This window comes from Dothidotthia symphoricarpi, assembly GCF_010015815.1.
Source record: "Dothidotthia symphoricarpi CBS 119687 unplaced genomic scaffold P153scaffold_8, whole genome shotgun sequence".
NCBI classification, from domain to species: Eukaryota; Fungi; Ascomycota; class Dothideomycetes; order Pleosporales; family Dothidotthiaceae; genus Dothidotthia; species Dothidotthia symphoricarpi.
Window position 1 is genome coordinate 32871 of NW_022985015.1, and position 15714 is coordinate 48584.

At 51.6% G+C, this 15714-nt stretch overlaps 8 protein-coding genes across 8 annotated transcripts; 6 read left to right on the plus strand and 2 right to left on the minus strand.

The window, feature by feature from the left end:
* The first annotated feature begins 1452 nt into the window (after positions 1 to 1452).
* Positions 1453 to 2322, plus strand: P153DRAFT_365830 (uncharacterized protein). The gene has a single exon (XM_033667905.1). The coding sequence runs from the start codon at positions 1626 to 1628 to the stop codon at positions 2010 to 2012; it is 387 nt and encodes a 128-aa protein (XP_033524572.1). The 5' UTR covers positions 1453 to 1625; the 3' UTR covers positions 2013 to 2322.
* P153DRAFT_289126 (putative histidine kinase-like protein HHK3p) lies at positions 2128 to 5227 on the minus strand (the record flags this gene model as incomplete). Its single annotated transcript, XM_033663634.1, has 2 exons — positions 2128 to 4659; positions 4709 to 5227. The coding sequence occupies 2 exons, from the start codon at positions 5225 to 5227 to the stop codon at positions 2128 to 2130; spliced, it is 3051 nt and encodes a 1016-aa protein (XP_033524573.1).
* Positions 5228 to 5498: 271 nt separating this feature from the next.
* P153DRAFT_355998 (uncharacterized protein) lies at positions 5499 to 5855 on the plus strand (the record flags this gene model as incomplete). The annotated part of the gene is made up of 1 exon (XM_033666612.1): positions 5499 to 5855. One exon carries the CDS (start codon positions 5499 to 5501, stop codon positions 5853 to 5855), a length of 357 nt encoding a protein of 118 aa, XP_033524574.1.
* Positions 5856 to 7874: 2019 nt separating this feature from the next.
* On the plus strand, positions 7875 to 9337 carry P153DRAFT_213592 (FMN-dependent alpha-hydroxy acid dehydrogenase). Its single transcript, XM_033662579.1, has one exon. It carries the CDS (start codon positions 8067 to 8069, stop codon positions 9216 to 9218), a length of 1152 nt encoding a protein of 383 aa, XP_033524575.1. The 5' UTR covers positions 7875 to 8066; the 3' UTR covers positions 9219 to 9337.
* Positions 9338 to 9811: 474 nt separating this feature from the next.
* On the plus strand, positions 9812 to 11383 carry P153DRAFT_213621 (carbon-nitrogen hydrolase). Its single transcript, XM_033662580.1, has one exon. It carries the CDS (start codon positions 10009 to 10011, stop codon positions 11095 to 11097), a length of 1089 nt encoding a protein of 362 aa, XP_033524576.1. The 5' UTR covers positions 9812 to 10008; the 3' UTR covers positions 11098 to 11383.
* On the plus strand, positions 11384 to 12058 carry P153DRAFT_213622 (uncharacterized protein). Its single transcript, XM_033662581.1, has one exon. The coding sequence runs from the start codon at positions 11670 to 11672 to the stop codon at positions 11970 to 11972; it is 303 nt and encodes a 100-aa protein (XP_033524577.1). The 5' UTR covers positions 11384 to 11669; the 3' UTR covers positions 11973 to 12058.
* A 591-nt stretch (positions 12059 to 12649) lies between these two features.
* On the plus strand, positions 12650 to 14421 carry P153DRAFT_313757 (NADH-ubiquinone oxidoreductase-like protein 51 kDa subunit). Its single transcript, XM_033664894.1, has 3 exons — positions 12650 to 12958; positions 13014 to 13085; positions 13137 to 14421. The coding sequence occupies exons 1-3, from the start codon at positions 12656 to 12658 to the stop codon at positions 14292 to 14294; spliced, it is 1533 nt and encodes a 510-aa protein (XP_033524578.1). The 5' UTR covers positions 12650 to 12655; the 3' UTR covers positions 14295 to 14421.
* P153DRAFT_213626 (EF-hand) lies at positions 14384 to 15606 on the minus strand. The gene has a single exon (XM_033662582.1). It carries the CDS (start codon positions 15136 to 15138, stop codon positions 14473 to 14475), a length of 666 nt encoding a protein of 221 aa, XP_033524579.1. The 5' UTR covers positions 15139 to 15606; the 3' UTR covers positions 14384 to 14472.
* Between the last annotated feature and the right edge of the window lie 108 nt (positions 15607 to 15714).

Consider the following 15714-nt stretch of genomic DNA (forward strand, 5'->3'; position numbering starts at 1 on the left):
TCCCGACCCGCCCCGCGGAGGTGATCCAGGTCTTTGGCGACCAGAATTCGAGGCTGAAGCAACGACAGGCGAGATTGAAATTTGGTATGAATATCACAGCGATGTTCCAGAAAAAAAAGTCTCTTATCTGTACTTAATCACATTCTTCCACTCTTTCTGGACGCCGCCCTTCACTGAACATCTACCGTCTTTGCGTTGCTATAAACGAACCCTGATGCTTACTCAACTATACGTTATACACATGTCATTAATATAACGCTGTACAGGATTTACATGTTGGTACGACTTCTCCCAAACATACTCGTAAGCTAAGCCCTGAGACAACAAATTTGCGCAAGCCTCTTCTCCAGGATGTCAGCCATCTTGTGAAAGATCTTGAGTGCGGGTTTGTAGGCTATTACTAGTGCACTGTTCAATGAACATGGCTTTTGTTGATAGATTTATGCGTTATGCTTCACAAGGACAAAAATATATCTGGTAAGACCGTTGGTGTCGAATACACTTAAGGCAGGAGATCATGATTCAAGATGTTGCTGTGTCAGAAGGTCCTGCTTATCACCAGCACGCTGTACTTTCAATAAACATTAGGTCTGTGTAGTAATCGGGAAGTGATCTGAATATTTATCTGTTACTCATCAGCAGCAGAGTACAGCCTGTTAGTATTGTAGTCGCTCTACCGACACACCATTGTGTTAAGCCATGTTTTTCCGCCTGGGGTGATCAGGATGGGCTAAAGACCTCAGACAGGTTAAACGAAAGTTAGAAATTCGAACAGGCTATTGTTGTTTTAATCGGTTCGTTACTGATACTTCAACATCTTCTCTCGTGGAACTATCTTCAATTGCATGCACTTTTGACGTGTATTCTTGAAACGACAAGAACCCTAGCTGGTCTTTCCGCTACAAGAGTCTTGAACCCACCGATAGCTAGCAATATGTATGCAAATCATGCACTGGATGGTGTCGCGTTCATTTGCGAGAAGCAGTCCCAAGGTGAAAATAATATACTGCTTCTTGGAATATTTTAAATCGCAACAAGGTTCTGTGGACCGAAAAGCTTCATGTTCTATTCAACACGCACAGTAATACCGTTGTACGTGCTAGCTTGTCCACTCAGGAAGACGTATTCTGATGTCCTCTACTTCGACGCAGATGGTGCTAGTGAATACACATGGCGTATTACACAAGTAATGTTCTCAGCATACCACAATGTATGCGTCCTTTGCATGAAAGCCGGTGAATCATGAAGGTCGCTGACGGACATTGCCAAAATATTGTCAAAAGACTGGCGCAGATACTTAAGAACACTACCTTCTTCTCTATGGATCTAATCCCCCATCAACCATCAGAAGAAATAATCACCTGAGAGACAACAAAGACCCGAACATTTTCCCATTGAATCAATTCCTCTGAATTTTTCCCCTCCCAACGATGAAACACCACCCACACAAGTCGCAGTTCAGGCCACCCACGCTTACTACGCCCCATTCACCTGCCCTGACCGCCCAACGGGTATATCATCACCCGAAATCACATCAAGCATGACAACCTACAATCACCGAACCCACAACCCATTATTTCATTTCCAAGTTATTCACTCCCGATACATCTCCCGCCACTACCACCATGACCCCGCGATTCATGCCCAACCACCTCCCTGCTCTTTTTATTGGCACCGCCTTCACCCTAGGCGGCGTGCTCCCGCTCTTCCGCCCGGAGCGCGCGATCCTAGAGTACGGCTTACCGTTGCGCATTGCGCGTTCCTCCGAGGCGCAGATGCTCATGCAAATTGGCATGGCGCGCACCACGTGCATCGGAGCGGCGATCTTTACTTTCTACCTGCAGGGCAAACTCGAAGCGGTGGATACGCTGTTGGTGATGATGGGATACTTGGGTGCAGGGGACATGTATTTTTGCTGGAAGGAGGGTGCGCCGGTATGGGGCACGTTCAAGGCCTTTTGTGGGGCAGCGTTCATGGCATGGGGGTGGTTTGGGATGACGGCTTGGGCTTAGAACGTGGAAATGAATGAAGTTAGTGGGAAGACTGGGTAATTCTGGAAGTTTGGTTTTTGGTGACCTATGTCAAACTGTTTATTTTTATTATGCATTACGTATATTACGTGCCTCTCTACTTTATCTCAGCGTGCGGGAACCATTGTTTCACGCTCCGATCCAACGCCTTCGGTCCAACAGGTTTGACTAAATACCCGTCCGCGCCTGCTTCCTCCGCATTTGCACGATCAGAAGGCGAATCCTGTCCCGTGACAATAAACATGACACTTTTCTCCGACCCATGCTTCCTCTCTAGAGCGCGTATTTGCCGCGTTGCATCGATGCCGTCACAGACGGGCATCTGGAGGTCCATCAGCACGAGCTGAAAGGGCTCAACTCTCGGCTTTGTGACGAGGTCTTGTTGCAGGAGTGGATCGTAGATAGTGGGCGGCACTGCATTATGAGCGGCAAAGATGTCGACAGCCTGTTGACCGTCGGCTGCCGTGCGATATGGTATCTTCCGGCGGGAGCAGTACATTTCCAAAAGACGAAGATTTACGGCGTTATCATCCACGAGGAGCGTCATCGGTTTCGTTGATGCTGGTTGTTCTTCCGACACAAGTGGTAACTGTGCCATATGTAGCTTTTGCAGCAGTTGCGCAAGGTCCAGCTGAACAGTGGGGGAAAAAGCCGAGTCGCGAGGCGATGGCGACGGTGCCGGGGGCCCTGTTTCATCATTCGCATCGTTGTCGCCGGTTGTGGGCGGATAGAAATTGATATTCGGGACGTCAAAGTAAGACTTGTTCTCCTCTTCCTTGGAAGCGAGATCATCGAAGAGAGCATTTGCTTGCGCCAGGGCGTCTTTGAGAGTGATGGATAAGAATGGACCTCTGACATAAATAACTCTGTTCTCTATAAGCACCATCTTATTGTCAAAGTTGATGAAACATTCCGACTCCGGCACAAGACAGATAGCGATTTGCTTTGAATTGACTCGCAATACCTGGCCGTGAAGCTTTGATAGATCGGAGGTATAGTCAATGATCAGGAGGGGTTCATCAGGGTTCTCGGATTGAACGTATCCTAAGCTGGTAAGATGCTGGCTAAAGTGATGCCCCAACAGCGAGGTCTCTAAGGATGGGGTGATTCGATGAAAGACGAGCGGACGCTCAAGACGGTTATCCTTTATTGGCTTCAGCAAGGGAAACGAGCAGGCGGTGACCGGCTTGGCAAATACAGCACGGAAATGCGAGCCCTTCCCGACTTCTGATGATACCAAAGAAACGTGACCGTTCATCAACGAGGCCGACTTGGTTGCAAGCGTTAGGCCGAGCCCGGCGTCTGTAGTATTGGTGTCCACCTTCTCGTATGCGCCGAAGATGCGTCTTTGATTGGTGAGGCTAATGCCGCGTCCAGTATCCTCGACATCAACTACCAGCGATTGGAAGTCATTACTGATTGATATAGTCAGAGCGACAACACCGCCGCTGGTGTTCTGGAATGCATTGATAAGCAACGGTTGAATGCAATCAACAAAAAGCGGTAAGTCGATCGCCAACAGGTCGCAGTTTGATGGGAGTAGACTGGTGAACACAATAGACGCTCTCACTGGCACATCATCCCGAAGTACCTGAGTCGTCTCGTCAAGCAACGCTTTCTCAATTTCAGAAATCGCATACAGTCCAGTCAGACGTTCCGTTTGAGCGACATCTGCCCACCGGTTAAGCTTGATCAAACTGTTCACTGTCGAGATGAGTTCGCGCGCAGATGTCCTAATCGTCTTAATGTATACGTAGGGATCCATCTTGTCTGTGTCGGGAGTCATGAACGGCGACGATGCCGTGGTCGAGCCTATCAAGTTCCGCGTGTTGAGCTCCTCAATCAAGAGTTCGACGGAACCCAAGATGCCATGGATGGGTGTCCGAAGTTGATGAGTAATCCCTCGTAGAAAATTTTCTTTCGCCGCCAGGGCTTCTTTGAGAGCATGACTCTGCCAAAAGCGGCACAAGTTTGCCGCACACATATTCACAAACCAGGAGTCGACATCATCAAAGACCAGACGAAAGTCATTCGAGCCTACAACAAGGAAAGTCGGTGTGCTCTGACTGGCGCACTGCGCGGCGATGACGCGTACCACTCGATCAGCGATAAGATCTTCGTGGTTGCGATGTTCAATGAGGAAGTCGAAGTGTTCGTAGTCCTCCCAAAGACCTTGCTCGAGTTCGCTGGCTAGAAGCGATGGCCCTCCTGCAAACTGTATCATACCATCGTATGAACGTTGAATGTTGACAGTAGTCGACGGATACACTTGTCTGAGAATTTCCAAGATCACCTCTTCCACATTAGCGCCCTGCTCACTCCTTTGTTGGACAACCGAAAGCAGCTCAAGCATCCACCGGCGTTGCCGCTGACGTCTAGATCGCGCACTGTGAACGATGTCGCTAACGATCCAGTCAGCAAGGCGAGCCAGGGCTTGTTGCTGTGATTTGGATAGCGGTTCCTGTGGTGAATTGGAGGCAACACAAAGGGATCCAAGCGCTACGTGTTCGCCAGACTCGGTCTCAAACCGCAGCGGTGCGCCAGCATATGCGCGAAGCCCGCCTTGATCAACGTGTGGCGACTTCCGAAATCGCCAGTCTTCTGTCATGTTCGCCAGATTGAAAATGCTCTTTCAAAAGTCAGCGTTGGGGCATGTATAAGAGACTGTATAAACCTACACCTGCTGGCTGGTTCAGAGTGTGAGCACACGTGCTCTCACGACGTGGGAGGATTGCCAATGGGAGTCCGACCGTCACCATACGAGTGAACGTATTATGATCGATTAGACCGGCAATAACATATTCCCACCCAGCAGTTTCGCGCGCAAGATGAACTTTTTCCTGGAGTCGCGACATGAGCTCAGTGTCTTCGAGGACACCATGCGTGTAATAAAAGAGCACCGTGAGCCGCAGTCTCTCGTTGGACGTTAACATAGGAAACAAATATTTGTCGACGTCACACGTGACCGGTCGTTCTGGGACAGGTGCTGGCGCCCAAAGATCTGACTTAGTGGGATACACGGCCTCTGCCACCTGTTTGGACCATGGGTCGAGAGGTGTCCTGGCATTTTCGACATCGAGAAGCGGCGCGACTGCCGTCGGGCGTGAGGTTGGTGAAGGTGGAGCATGTTTAGACCGCAGAACGGCAGCATCCGCTTTCGGGAAAAATGGCGTTCGCTGACCATAGACCGGAGGCATCGAGTTTTGCGCGCATCGATAGAACACGCGTCATGGACGGCGTGGCAGTCGCAGCAAAGAATTCCAGGGAGTGCGCAAAAGTAGACGAGGGGCAAGAAGTTGGAAGAAAAGTGGCTTAGCTAAAGTAAAAAGCTACTGGCCCTTTTCCGAGGGCCCGTTAATAGGCCGTTGAGAGTTGCACTTGGCGCTGTGGCCTGAGGTTGGCTGTGAGAATCGATCGAGCACGCCAAAGAAGAACGAAGGAGATTCTGCGAGTCCAGAAGATCGCAGAATGATGCAAGCTCAACGCCGGGGCGATCCCGGTGCTGTGCTGATAATTGCGATGTCGTCTGGCCATTTCGACTGGCCGGGATCGTCAGCCGACCAAGTGCGCCAGAGGACACGCGAAATGTACGTTTCAAGCAAACCTAATCGCAGCACTCCTCACGATCATGTTGTCCAAACCTATTCAATGGGGAATGATGGCAGCATACCAAAGTTGGTTGAGGTGTTGCAGAAAGACGAGCGATGCTACATGGGTAGTGGGCTGGTGTACTCCGCCGGCGCGCCACGCCTCGATAGAAGCCAAGGTCTGGAATACGCACATACCCTTAGTGTGTCCGACGATCGAAGACTAAAGGAATACTAGTACAACTACTATGCAGGTTTCTGAAACATCGTACGATAATCTGGCCCTATCAGTCATAACAACGCGACAGAGACACGATATAAACTGTTCGAATTTGCCACAGGATGCGATCTCCCATCTCGATGCGATCAGTCCTTGCAGAGAAAGGCCGAGGCTATTTTTTGCCTTTTGTGCATCAGACATCTCTACGGACGTTTCCCACGTCGAGATCCCAAAGTGTCCTACCGTCTTGCAGCTCCACAAGGCCACGTCTGGTCCCGGCCGGCTCTACGCTCTGAGACAGGCGGGTAGAGATCTCAACATCCAATGTTGCAGCTTGAAGTTCACATCATATCATGAGTCTGCCAAATGTATCAATATTTCTTCAAGCTCTCATCTCCGCATGTGTTGATGCATCTACTTCGATCCGACTTCTGCCTTCGCCCTTCAATTGGCAAAGATAAATCAGTGGTAGGGTAGCGTTTCACTCATGCTGGCAGGGTCTTGCGCCATTACGATCTCTACACCGATGTCAACCAAAGTCTGCGTCTCCATCAGTCTTGATGTATCAATTCGAGTACTGCATCGTTCGTGGCGAGCTAACATTAGTTGCTCTAAATATCCGGCGTTTCTATACAAAAAATGCTCACAACCATTGTTGACGTTCTTGTAGTACTCTCATCACAATATTTGTAGTATGGATGTATTGGTCGTGATTGCGAATACCTCGGTGCTGAGTCATCATCTATTGCAGCTGTGTTTACGCATTTGGGAAGACTGATGCAGAGTTCAGTAACTGATAAAAGGTGAGAACTACGACGGATAGCGCTCCAGAGTCATGGTGTTTGCCAATATCCAGCTACTGGCTGACGTCTCTTCAGGAAACACTCGGAAACGATATTAACTATCATGGATTGTCTACGACATATCTCAACGCAATCCGGACAAGAATGGAGAAGCGATTGCAACATAATCGGCAAGCTGACGATCGCGCCATATTGCTTTGTTTGCTAGACGAACCCAAGGAATCCTGATACGTTGTAAGTGTCGTGTACTATACATTCGCGATCGAAAGTCAATAACTTGGCGTGATGAACGAGGTCATCGTCGAAAACCCATCACAAACGTCAAACGAAAATTTGACACAAGCTCTACGCCATCCGCTCCTCCTCTGACCGTAATCCTATCAACACGCCCGTTTTCTGAACATCGCCACGAGATATAAAGTCCAGATTACATTCACGAATCAACGGATCAAAGTCTCCACAGATAACACCTTTCGATTGCTTGGTATTGAGTGGATGGAGTGGGTTGCGACAATCCTGCGACACTCAAAACTTCTCTTTACAGCCTCAAGAACCTGGCACAGACAAAACCATACCTGCTTGATAGGCATCAATATCCCAAACCTCGCAGCCTGTATGCCACTAACTTGGTTTTTCCTACAGGATCCCAGGCAGTGAATATATTTGATTGCCTATTGTTTGTATTGGTACTCTATGTTTCGGAGATTCATGCACAAATTGGTTAGTACACCGGATAGGGCGACGAACTGTATCCGGCCCGCCGCCGGCACATCTCCCATGTGTACTAATCGCCGAGACATAAGAGCCTCACTCACAAATTGTTTCAGAATTTTCGCAAACATATGACGTGCGACCCGCCTGTCAGAAGATATGGAAGCATGGAAGTGGTTCGCATGAGGAAGGAACTCTATCTGGTTCCAGAATCCAACGACACATCCTTACCGCGACAGGCACACGAAACGCAAACTGCCTGCCAGTTTCGGCCCTTTATCTTGCGTATTTCAACGATTTTGCACCGAAACCACCAATCAAGCGATCCATAATCCTTTGCGCAATTCCCGCTTCCGTCGCGCGACGGCACCGTTGGAGTTTTGGCCTGTCAACTGTCTAGATCGGTTCGGTCCGACGTATAACTTAATCCCTGTCACCAGCTATCGTCAAATAGATTGCTGGCTGTGGCAGAGCAGGACCTTCCCACCTTGGCCATTCTGAAGGAAATGACAGAAGGGCTGGTCCAGATTGGTAGGCGCTGCAATGCGACTCGTTCCTTGGAGTGCCCACCACGATACAAGCAAAATTTCACGCCACTAATGTTGCAAACGGCCAAATTTTCTTGTTATAAATGTCCCTCCGCTTCCCACTGAAATAAGCATTCAAGCCTTGTCTCTCCCTCCTTCATTCACTTCAACCCAGTCACTCTTTCATCATGCGCTTCTCACTCCTTGCATTCGCTACCGTTGCTCTGGCAGCACGTCCATTCCTTGAGGAGCCAGACACAGGCATTGACGATGCCTTGGGCAACACTCCCGATGGCACACTTCCACCTCTAGAGTCCATGGTTGGGCTTCCGGATTTCCAATGGGCTGCCCGCCGCTACATGAACACGTCGGCATTCACGTACTACCGCAACGGCGCGGCGGGTGAGTGGTCTTACCGCAACAACCTGGAAGTGTTCCAGCGGTTCCCTCTCCGCCCTCGTGTCCTGCGCGATATCACCAATGTCGAGGCGTCGCTGCCCACGACTATCCTCGGATACAACACCTCTGCGCCCTTTTTCATCTCGCCGTGTGCCCGTGGTGGATACGCGCATCCCGATGGTGAGCTCGGTCTCGCCAAGGGTGCGAGTTCAGGCCAAATCTTGTACATGGCGTCGCTCTTCTCGTCGAAGCCCATGGCCGATATTTACGCTGCGGGCAGCAACAGGACGGCGCCGTTCTTCCAACAGGTGTATCTCACCGATGACATGAACGCGACACAGCAGTTGTTCAAGCAGATCGAGGATGTGGGCTCCAAGGCTATTGTCCTGACCATCGACTCTCCCGGCGACGGTATCAGGCACCGTGCTGCGCGCTACAGCGTGGGGTCTGCAGACTCAAGCTTGAGCCTGCTCACGTGGGATTTGTTCCACAAGTACGGCAACATGACCAAGCTGCCCATCATCCCCAAGGGTATTCAGACTGTTGAAGATGCGCGTGAGGCGGTCAACAACGGTGCTAAGGCCATCTTCTTGTCCAACCACGGCGGTCGCCAGATTGACCAGTCTCCCTCTTCGCTCGAGGTTGCACTGGAGATCTACAACAAGGACCCGGATGTCTTCTCCCAGACTGAGGTCTACGCCGATGGCGGTGTCCGCTACGGAACTGATATCCTGAAGCTCCTTTCTCTAGGTGTGAAGGCTGTTGGTGTTGGACGTCCTTTCATGTACGCCAACGTCTACGGTGCTGAGGGTGTAGAGAAGGTCATCGATATCCTGAAGTACGAGCTTTTGAACGACGCGGCCAACCTTGGTGTTGCCGACTTGAAGAAGATTGGTCCCCAGTACGTTAACTGGGCTGCCACAAATGTGTGGTCCCAGTAGATGATGGAGATGTTTTGCAGCTTGGGGCGAAAGGTGTTCAGACTGTATTGGTCTTGCTTGTAGTCCAAAATTATATACCTCTCGTAGTTTCCATATGTTAACAAATTTCAATCACCACCAATATCCTTCATCGAAGATCACTACCTGATTGTGCTCCATGTCTAACATCATCTTTACTCCGGTAGATTGGTGAATTTATGATATGCGTCCTTCATAAAAACACAATTGCGATGTTAGCATATGTTGATATAACCATCATACTGATATAGGAAAACAGATAGTAGGACCAGTAGAATTGAGTTGAAGTCGATATAAGAAATGTGTTGACGCTATCAACAAGTCTCGGAAATTAAACCTAATCCATCTTGTGCAACCTTGAAGGATTTCATCTCGCATGGCTTGTGTGACCGCATGTGTCAAACTTCCCCGAAAGAATCCCGATCTTGCGAGACATGGACGGCATAGCTAAAGGACAGCGATAAGTATCATTAATTGTGTCAACCGTCACCTGTTGACCTGTTGGAGGTCCTCGACCCGGTGGGCATCACGAGACCATCGCATTGTGATATAACCATCCTTGGTTTCTGTGTGCATAGACTTCATTTAGTCGCCACGTTTCGTTCCAGCCGATAAAACGAAGGCGGGAAACCAAGTGTCGTGTACACCGCCATGAAACGATGTTTGTAGCGCGGTTAGACGTTTGAAACGCGGGGAAAACACGACTTCGAGAACGCTACGTCACAGTTTCAGGCACGCCCATCACGGGCAATTTCCCGCATCAACAAGTCTCATGGCGCACCTCATACGCGTAGCCGCTTGCCATGCATCTCCCATCTTCCTCAACGCGCGGAAAACGACTGACAAGGCCGTTTCGCTCATCAAGCATGCCGCGTTGAACAAGGCCAATCTGATCGTGTTCCCGGAGACATACATTTCCGCTTTCCCCATATGGAGCTCCATACGCCCGCCGACAGAGAACCATTCTCTTTTTCAGCGCATGGTGCAGGAATCCGTCTATGCAGATGGCGAGGAGATGGATGAAGTGCGTGAAGCTGCTCGATCGACCGGCACGCTCGTCAGCATTGGGTTCAGCGAGAAGTCACGCCACAGCAATGGCTGTCTGTTCAACTCCAACTTGATCATCGGGACGGAGGGAGAGGTTCTGGTACATCATCGCAAGTTGGTTCCGACGTTCTTCGAGAAGCTGACGTGGAGTCCTGGAGATGGCCATGGGCTGCGCGTCGCTGATACCAAGTTTGGTCGCGTTGGAGCGTTGATCTGTGGAGAGAATACTAATCCACTTGCGCGGTATGCGTTGATGGCACAGGCGGAGCAACTGCATATCTCAAGTTGGCCTGCGATTTGGCCGACGAGAGTTTCGCAGAAGGAGGTGGAAGAGAAGGAGGAAGATGGTTTGAAGTCGCTCAAAAAAGGTGGTGTGAACTATGACAATCTTGCTGCCAACAAGACGCGCCTAGCAGCACACTGCTTCGAAGCAAAGTGTTTTGGCGTTGCTTGCTCTGGACACCTGAATACAGACGCGATTGAGGCAGTCGTGAATGATGCAAGCCAGCCTGATGTCGTAGCTGAGACACTACGATCTATGCCTCGCGCTGCAACATTTTTTCTCAACCCCACGGGCTCTCCACTGTCAACCTTCACGTTCAAAGAACAGAGTACGGTAGCGCAAAATGTCGAGTATCTCCAGAACGAAGAGGGTATACTGTATGCCGACATTGATTTTGACGAGTGCATTGAGGGCAAACAGTACCACGATGTTGTTGGCGGCTACCAACGGCTGGATGTCTTCGACTTGAAAGTTGATCGCTCGAGGAGGGATCCAGTTACATTTTCCGAAACAACCAGGAAGCTAGAGTAAAACCGCAGTCAACGACCTGAAGCGTGACTTCATTCAACGTAGAGAGGTACAGTCAAGGCCAGAACGCTTCGACTCATATCAACTCATATCGGTACCTGCTTTGGATGATTGTGACTCAGAGACATATCACCTTCCACGGGTATCGAAGTACTCTTGCTCTAAGTCACAGTCGTGGCAACTTCAACAATCGAACATATCCCGCAGCGAGATGTGATTCACTCCTGTCCAGCGCCTCCCTACACTCCGCATAAAGACACCGCACCTCTTCCGCCACACTTCCTCACCTCGCCATCCAAATCCCGCCACCTACAGCGAAACCCCCCCTCAATCCAAAGCCCCCCAATCATCCACCCCCATAACCCACCCCAACACACCCAATGTCGACCCGCACCTCCCAAACCGTCTCCTACGCCGCCCTAGTCCTCGCCGACGACGCCCTGCCCATCACCCCGAGAACCTGCAAGCGCTCCTCAGCGCCGCGAGCATCACGGACGTCCAACCAATTTGGATTGTACTCTTCGCCAACGCACTGAAAGACTAGGACGCCGGGGAGATATTGACTGCGGTTGCGGATGAGGAGCCTCGGCGTGATGCGGTGGGGGATGAGGTGGATGGAGTGGGAGAGGAGATTGTTGATTGTAGGTGTGGGTCGGATAGTGAGGATGATGCGTTTTGTAGCTTGTTTGACTGAGGGTGCGGGTGTATGGGTGTCGAATGGGAAGCGTCTGGGGGGCTTGGGATGTCATGGCAGGGACTGGGTTGATTGGAAGTATGCTTTTCAAGTACATGTTCTATGTTGTGCGACTTTTTGTTTGGTGTGTTTGTGTGGAATGTTGGTATTAGGACTTCATGCACGAATCTGCGTGGTCGTATGATTACTTACACTCTCGTGTCTTGTTCCTTAAATCTACGACTGAAGGATCTGATGAGTTAGGAAGCACCAATACACTGTCATACTCAGTTCCTAGAATGTAGAGATGCTGCCTAGACTGTAAAAAACATCTAGAACAGAACGACGTCTTATTTCATGGAGATGTTTGGACGAAAAACTAAGCGTACATATATTTGACGAGTTCTTAAGAAGTACAGAGTGTGTATTTGTCAATACTGGCATATGATTCTTGCACATAGCCAAGCGAGAAAATCGGAATAAAAAATTATGGTTCATTTTCTCTTGCCCTTCGAAATCATATATGTTACTTGGGCGTCTGGAGAACTGGTCGGGATGTAGGTGTGAAGATAAGGATGAAAAATTGCAAAGGTACATGCGTAAGAATCTCATATTATGAATTGATGTTCGAGTCCAGTCCAGCCTTTCAAGACGCAAGAACATTTTATTGCTGGGTTCTCAAAATACTTAGATGTTTGAGTAGCGAATAGATGTAGGAGATCTCGATGAAGTGTAAGTGTCAACGATTGCTCTGAGCCAATCAGAGGACAAACATATAGAACATGTCTTGGCGTTGTCATCAACGCTTCGAACTTCAGACCCGCCACGACCACGACCACGCTCGCCCGAGCCCCAATTGCACGCGACACGCTCAACACGGCACCCACGATGCTCGCCCGACACGCCCCCGCGCCGACGACGCTCAGCGCAGCCGCCCACCGAGCGCTGCCCGCTGCTTCTGCCGCCGCCGCCGCCTCTCGCCTTTCGACGGCCGGCACACCCTCGCGCACACAGAAGAGGAGCCTGGCCACGGTGCAGGACACGCCGGTGCAGCGGACATATGGCGGGCTCAAGGACCAGGACCGTATCTTCCAGAACCTGTACGGCCACCATGGCGCCGACCTGAAGAGCGCCATGAAGTACGGCGACTGGCACAAGACCAAGGAGATTCTGCTCAAGGGCCACGACTGGGTGTGTGCAGTGTGAGAGGATGGGAGCCATGCGAGCTGGGGCTGACGGGACACAGATCATTTCCGAGGTCAAGGCCTCTGGGCTGCGCGGGCGAGGCGGTGCCGGTTTCCCCTCTGGCCTGAAATGGGTAGGCAGTTCGGCGACAACGTAGGGAGACACGACGCTGACGCCGTGACAGTCGTTCATGAACGCAAAGGGCTGGGAAAACGACACCAAGCCCCGCTATCTGGTCGTCAATGCCGACGAGGGCGAGCCCGGCACGTGCAAGGACCGCGAGATCATGCGCAAGGACCCGCACAAGCTCATCGAGGGCTGTCTCGTTGCCGGCCGCGCCATGAACGCCACGGCCGCCTACATCTACATCCGCGGCGAGTTCTACCACGAGGCTGCCGTGCTTGAGCGCGCCATCCAGGAGGCTTACCAAGCTGGCTTGATCGGCAAGAACGCCTGCGGGTCCGGTTACGACTTCGACGTCTACGTCCACCGCGGCATGGGCGCCTACGTGTGCGGTGAGGAGACGTCCCTCATCGAGTCGCTCGAGGGCAAGCCTGGAAAGCCCCGTCTCAAGCCCCCGTTCCCCGCTGCCGTTGGCCTGTTCGGATGCCCATCGACCGTCGCCAACGTCGAGACGATTGCTGTCGCGCCCACCATCTGCCGCCGAGGAGGCAACTGGTTCGCTGGCTTCGGCCGTGAGCGCAACCAGGGCACCAAGCTGTTCGCCATCTCCGGCCACGTCAACCACCCCTGCACCGTCGAGGAGGAGATGTCCATCCCCCTCCGCGAGCTGATCGACCGACACTGCGGCGGCGTCAAGGGCGGCTGGGACAACCTCCTCGCCGTCATCCCCGGCGGCTCCTCCACCCCCGTCCTGCCCAAGCACATCTGCGAAGACCAGCTTATGGACTTTGACGCGCTCAAGGACTCGCAGTCTGGATTCGGTACCGCCGCCGTCATCGTCATGGACAAGTCAACAGATATCGTCCGCGCCATCACCCGCCTCGCCAAATTCTACCACCACGAATCTTGCGGCCAGTGCACGCCCTGCCGCGAGGGCTCAAAGTGGACCCACCAGATCATGGACCGCTTCGAGAAGGGCCAGGGTCGCGTTCGTGAGATTGATATGTTGCAGGAGCTCACTAAGCAGGTTGAGGGTCACACGATTTGCGCTCTTGGTGAGGCGTTTGCGTGGCCGCTGCAGGGGCTCATCAGGCATTTCAGACCTGAGCTCGAGGCTAGGATGAAGGATTATGGTGTGCAGAATGGAGGGGCGGCGTTGGCGGGCGGTTGGGCGCATGATGCTGCGAAGAGGGGGCAGTTGGTTGCGCCGGGTCAGTAGGGAGATTGCTTAGTCGATTTGTTATCGCTGCGTTGAGTTCGCTGCTGAGTGTATATATGGGGAGATTTTATCGCAACCTGCTTCTTCGACTGAATGATTGACTGATTCATATCATTGAACTACCCTGGTATATCTCACCCCTCCGCCATAAACAAAAAAACGCCCTCCATCCAACACTTCATCCCAAACAGATACCCACAAACTCCTCGCGACTAATCGCATTATCCCCATCCATATCAAACTCCTCAATCATCGCAACAAGCTCATCATGACTCAGCCCCTCGCCCAGTTCCCGCGCCACACGCGTAAGATCCTGCAGCGTAATGCGTCCCTTCCCCCCCTCATCAAACAGCTCAAACGCTCTTAAAATCTCCTCCTGCGGATCGCGCGACAAAATGCGCTGCGCCATCAACGTCTGGAAAGCCTGGAAACTGAGCAATAGTCTAGGCTGCGCTGCATTTCCCCCCGGCGCCGCGTTCCCCGGTGCAGCAACCCCATACCCCTGCAGTATCCCCAATATCTCCGCCTTCGGCAAATCGAAACCCAGCGCTTTCATCGCGACTTTCAGCTCGTGGTAGTCGATGTAGGTGTCTTTATCGAGGTCGAAGAGGTTGAATGCTTCGCTGATTTCTTCGCGTTGTTCCTCGGAGAGCTGTGCGAGGCTGTTTTGTGCGGCCGCGTCGAGGCGTGCTTGTTCTGTGCGGGACTTTCGGGAGGCTTCGAGGCGGTCGGAGTCGTGGCGTTGCGCGGTTTTGTTGAGCGGTTGTTGTTGGGTGGGGGCCGGGGGTGGGGGCCGGGAGAGAGGGTAGCGGGGGGCGAGGGGGGGGTTTGTGGACGTCGCCATTTTGGGGGGGTGCGTGTAGTGGGTGTTTGGTGTGGTGTGGTGTGGTGGACGAGAGGGTTGTGTGGTGGATGAGGTGAAGTCGTTGTGGTCCAAGCTTAACACATTCAAGGATTAAGTTTCATAGGACGTAGGTGGCAGTGGGGTGTTGTTGTTTTTGGTGACTTTTGGCTAAGTTGCGGTGGAGGTGGACGCGTCGAACTTGAGAGCTTGGCTTAGCGCGTTTTGGTGATGGGGCTAGAGTGCTTTGGTTTGGGCTGCTGTTAGGTTGACATTCGTAGAGTTGGAGCAAGGTTGAAAGGATTTGCAGACGGTGAGAGCAGACGTGCAATATCTTGGCGATAGAGGGGTTATCAATTCAATCAGAGTCGTCTTTGAGGTTGAATGTCAAGTGGAGGGTTGTTGTTGTCAATGTTCATTGTCATTGTTCAGGCAGAGGCAGATGCCAGGCAGCCATAGGTAACGCCAGGAATCTATGCAGGCAGCTGTCAGTGCCACCACAGCTTGAAAAACATCGTCCGTCATTGGTCAATGACTACATAACTTTCTTAACCTCGACGAATCATGAACAATCCAGCT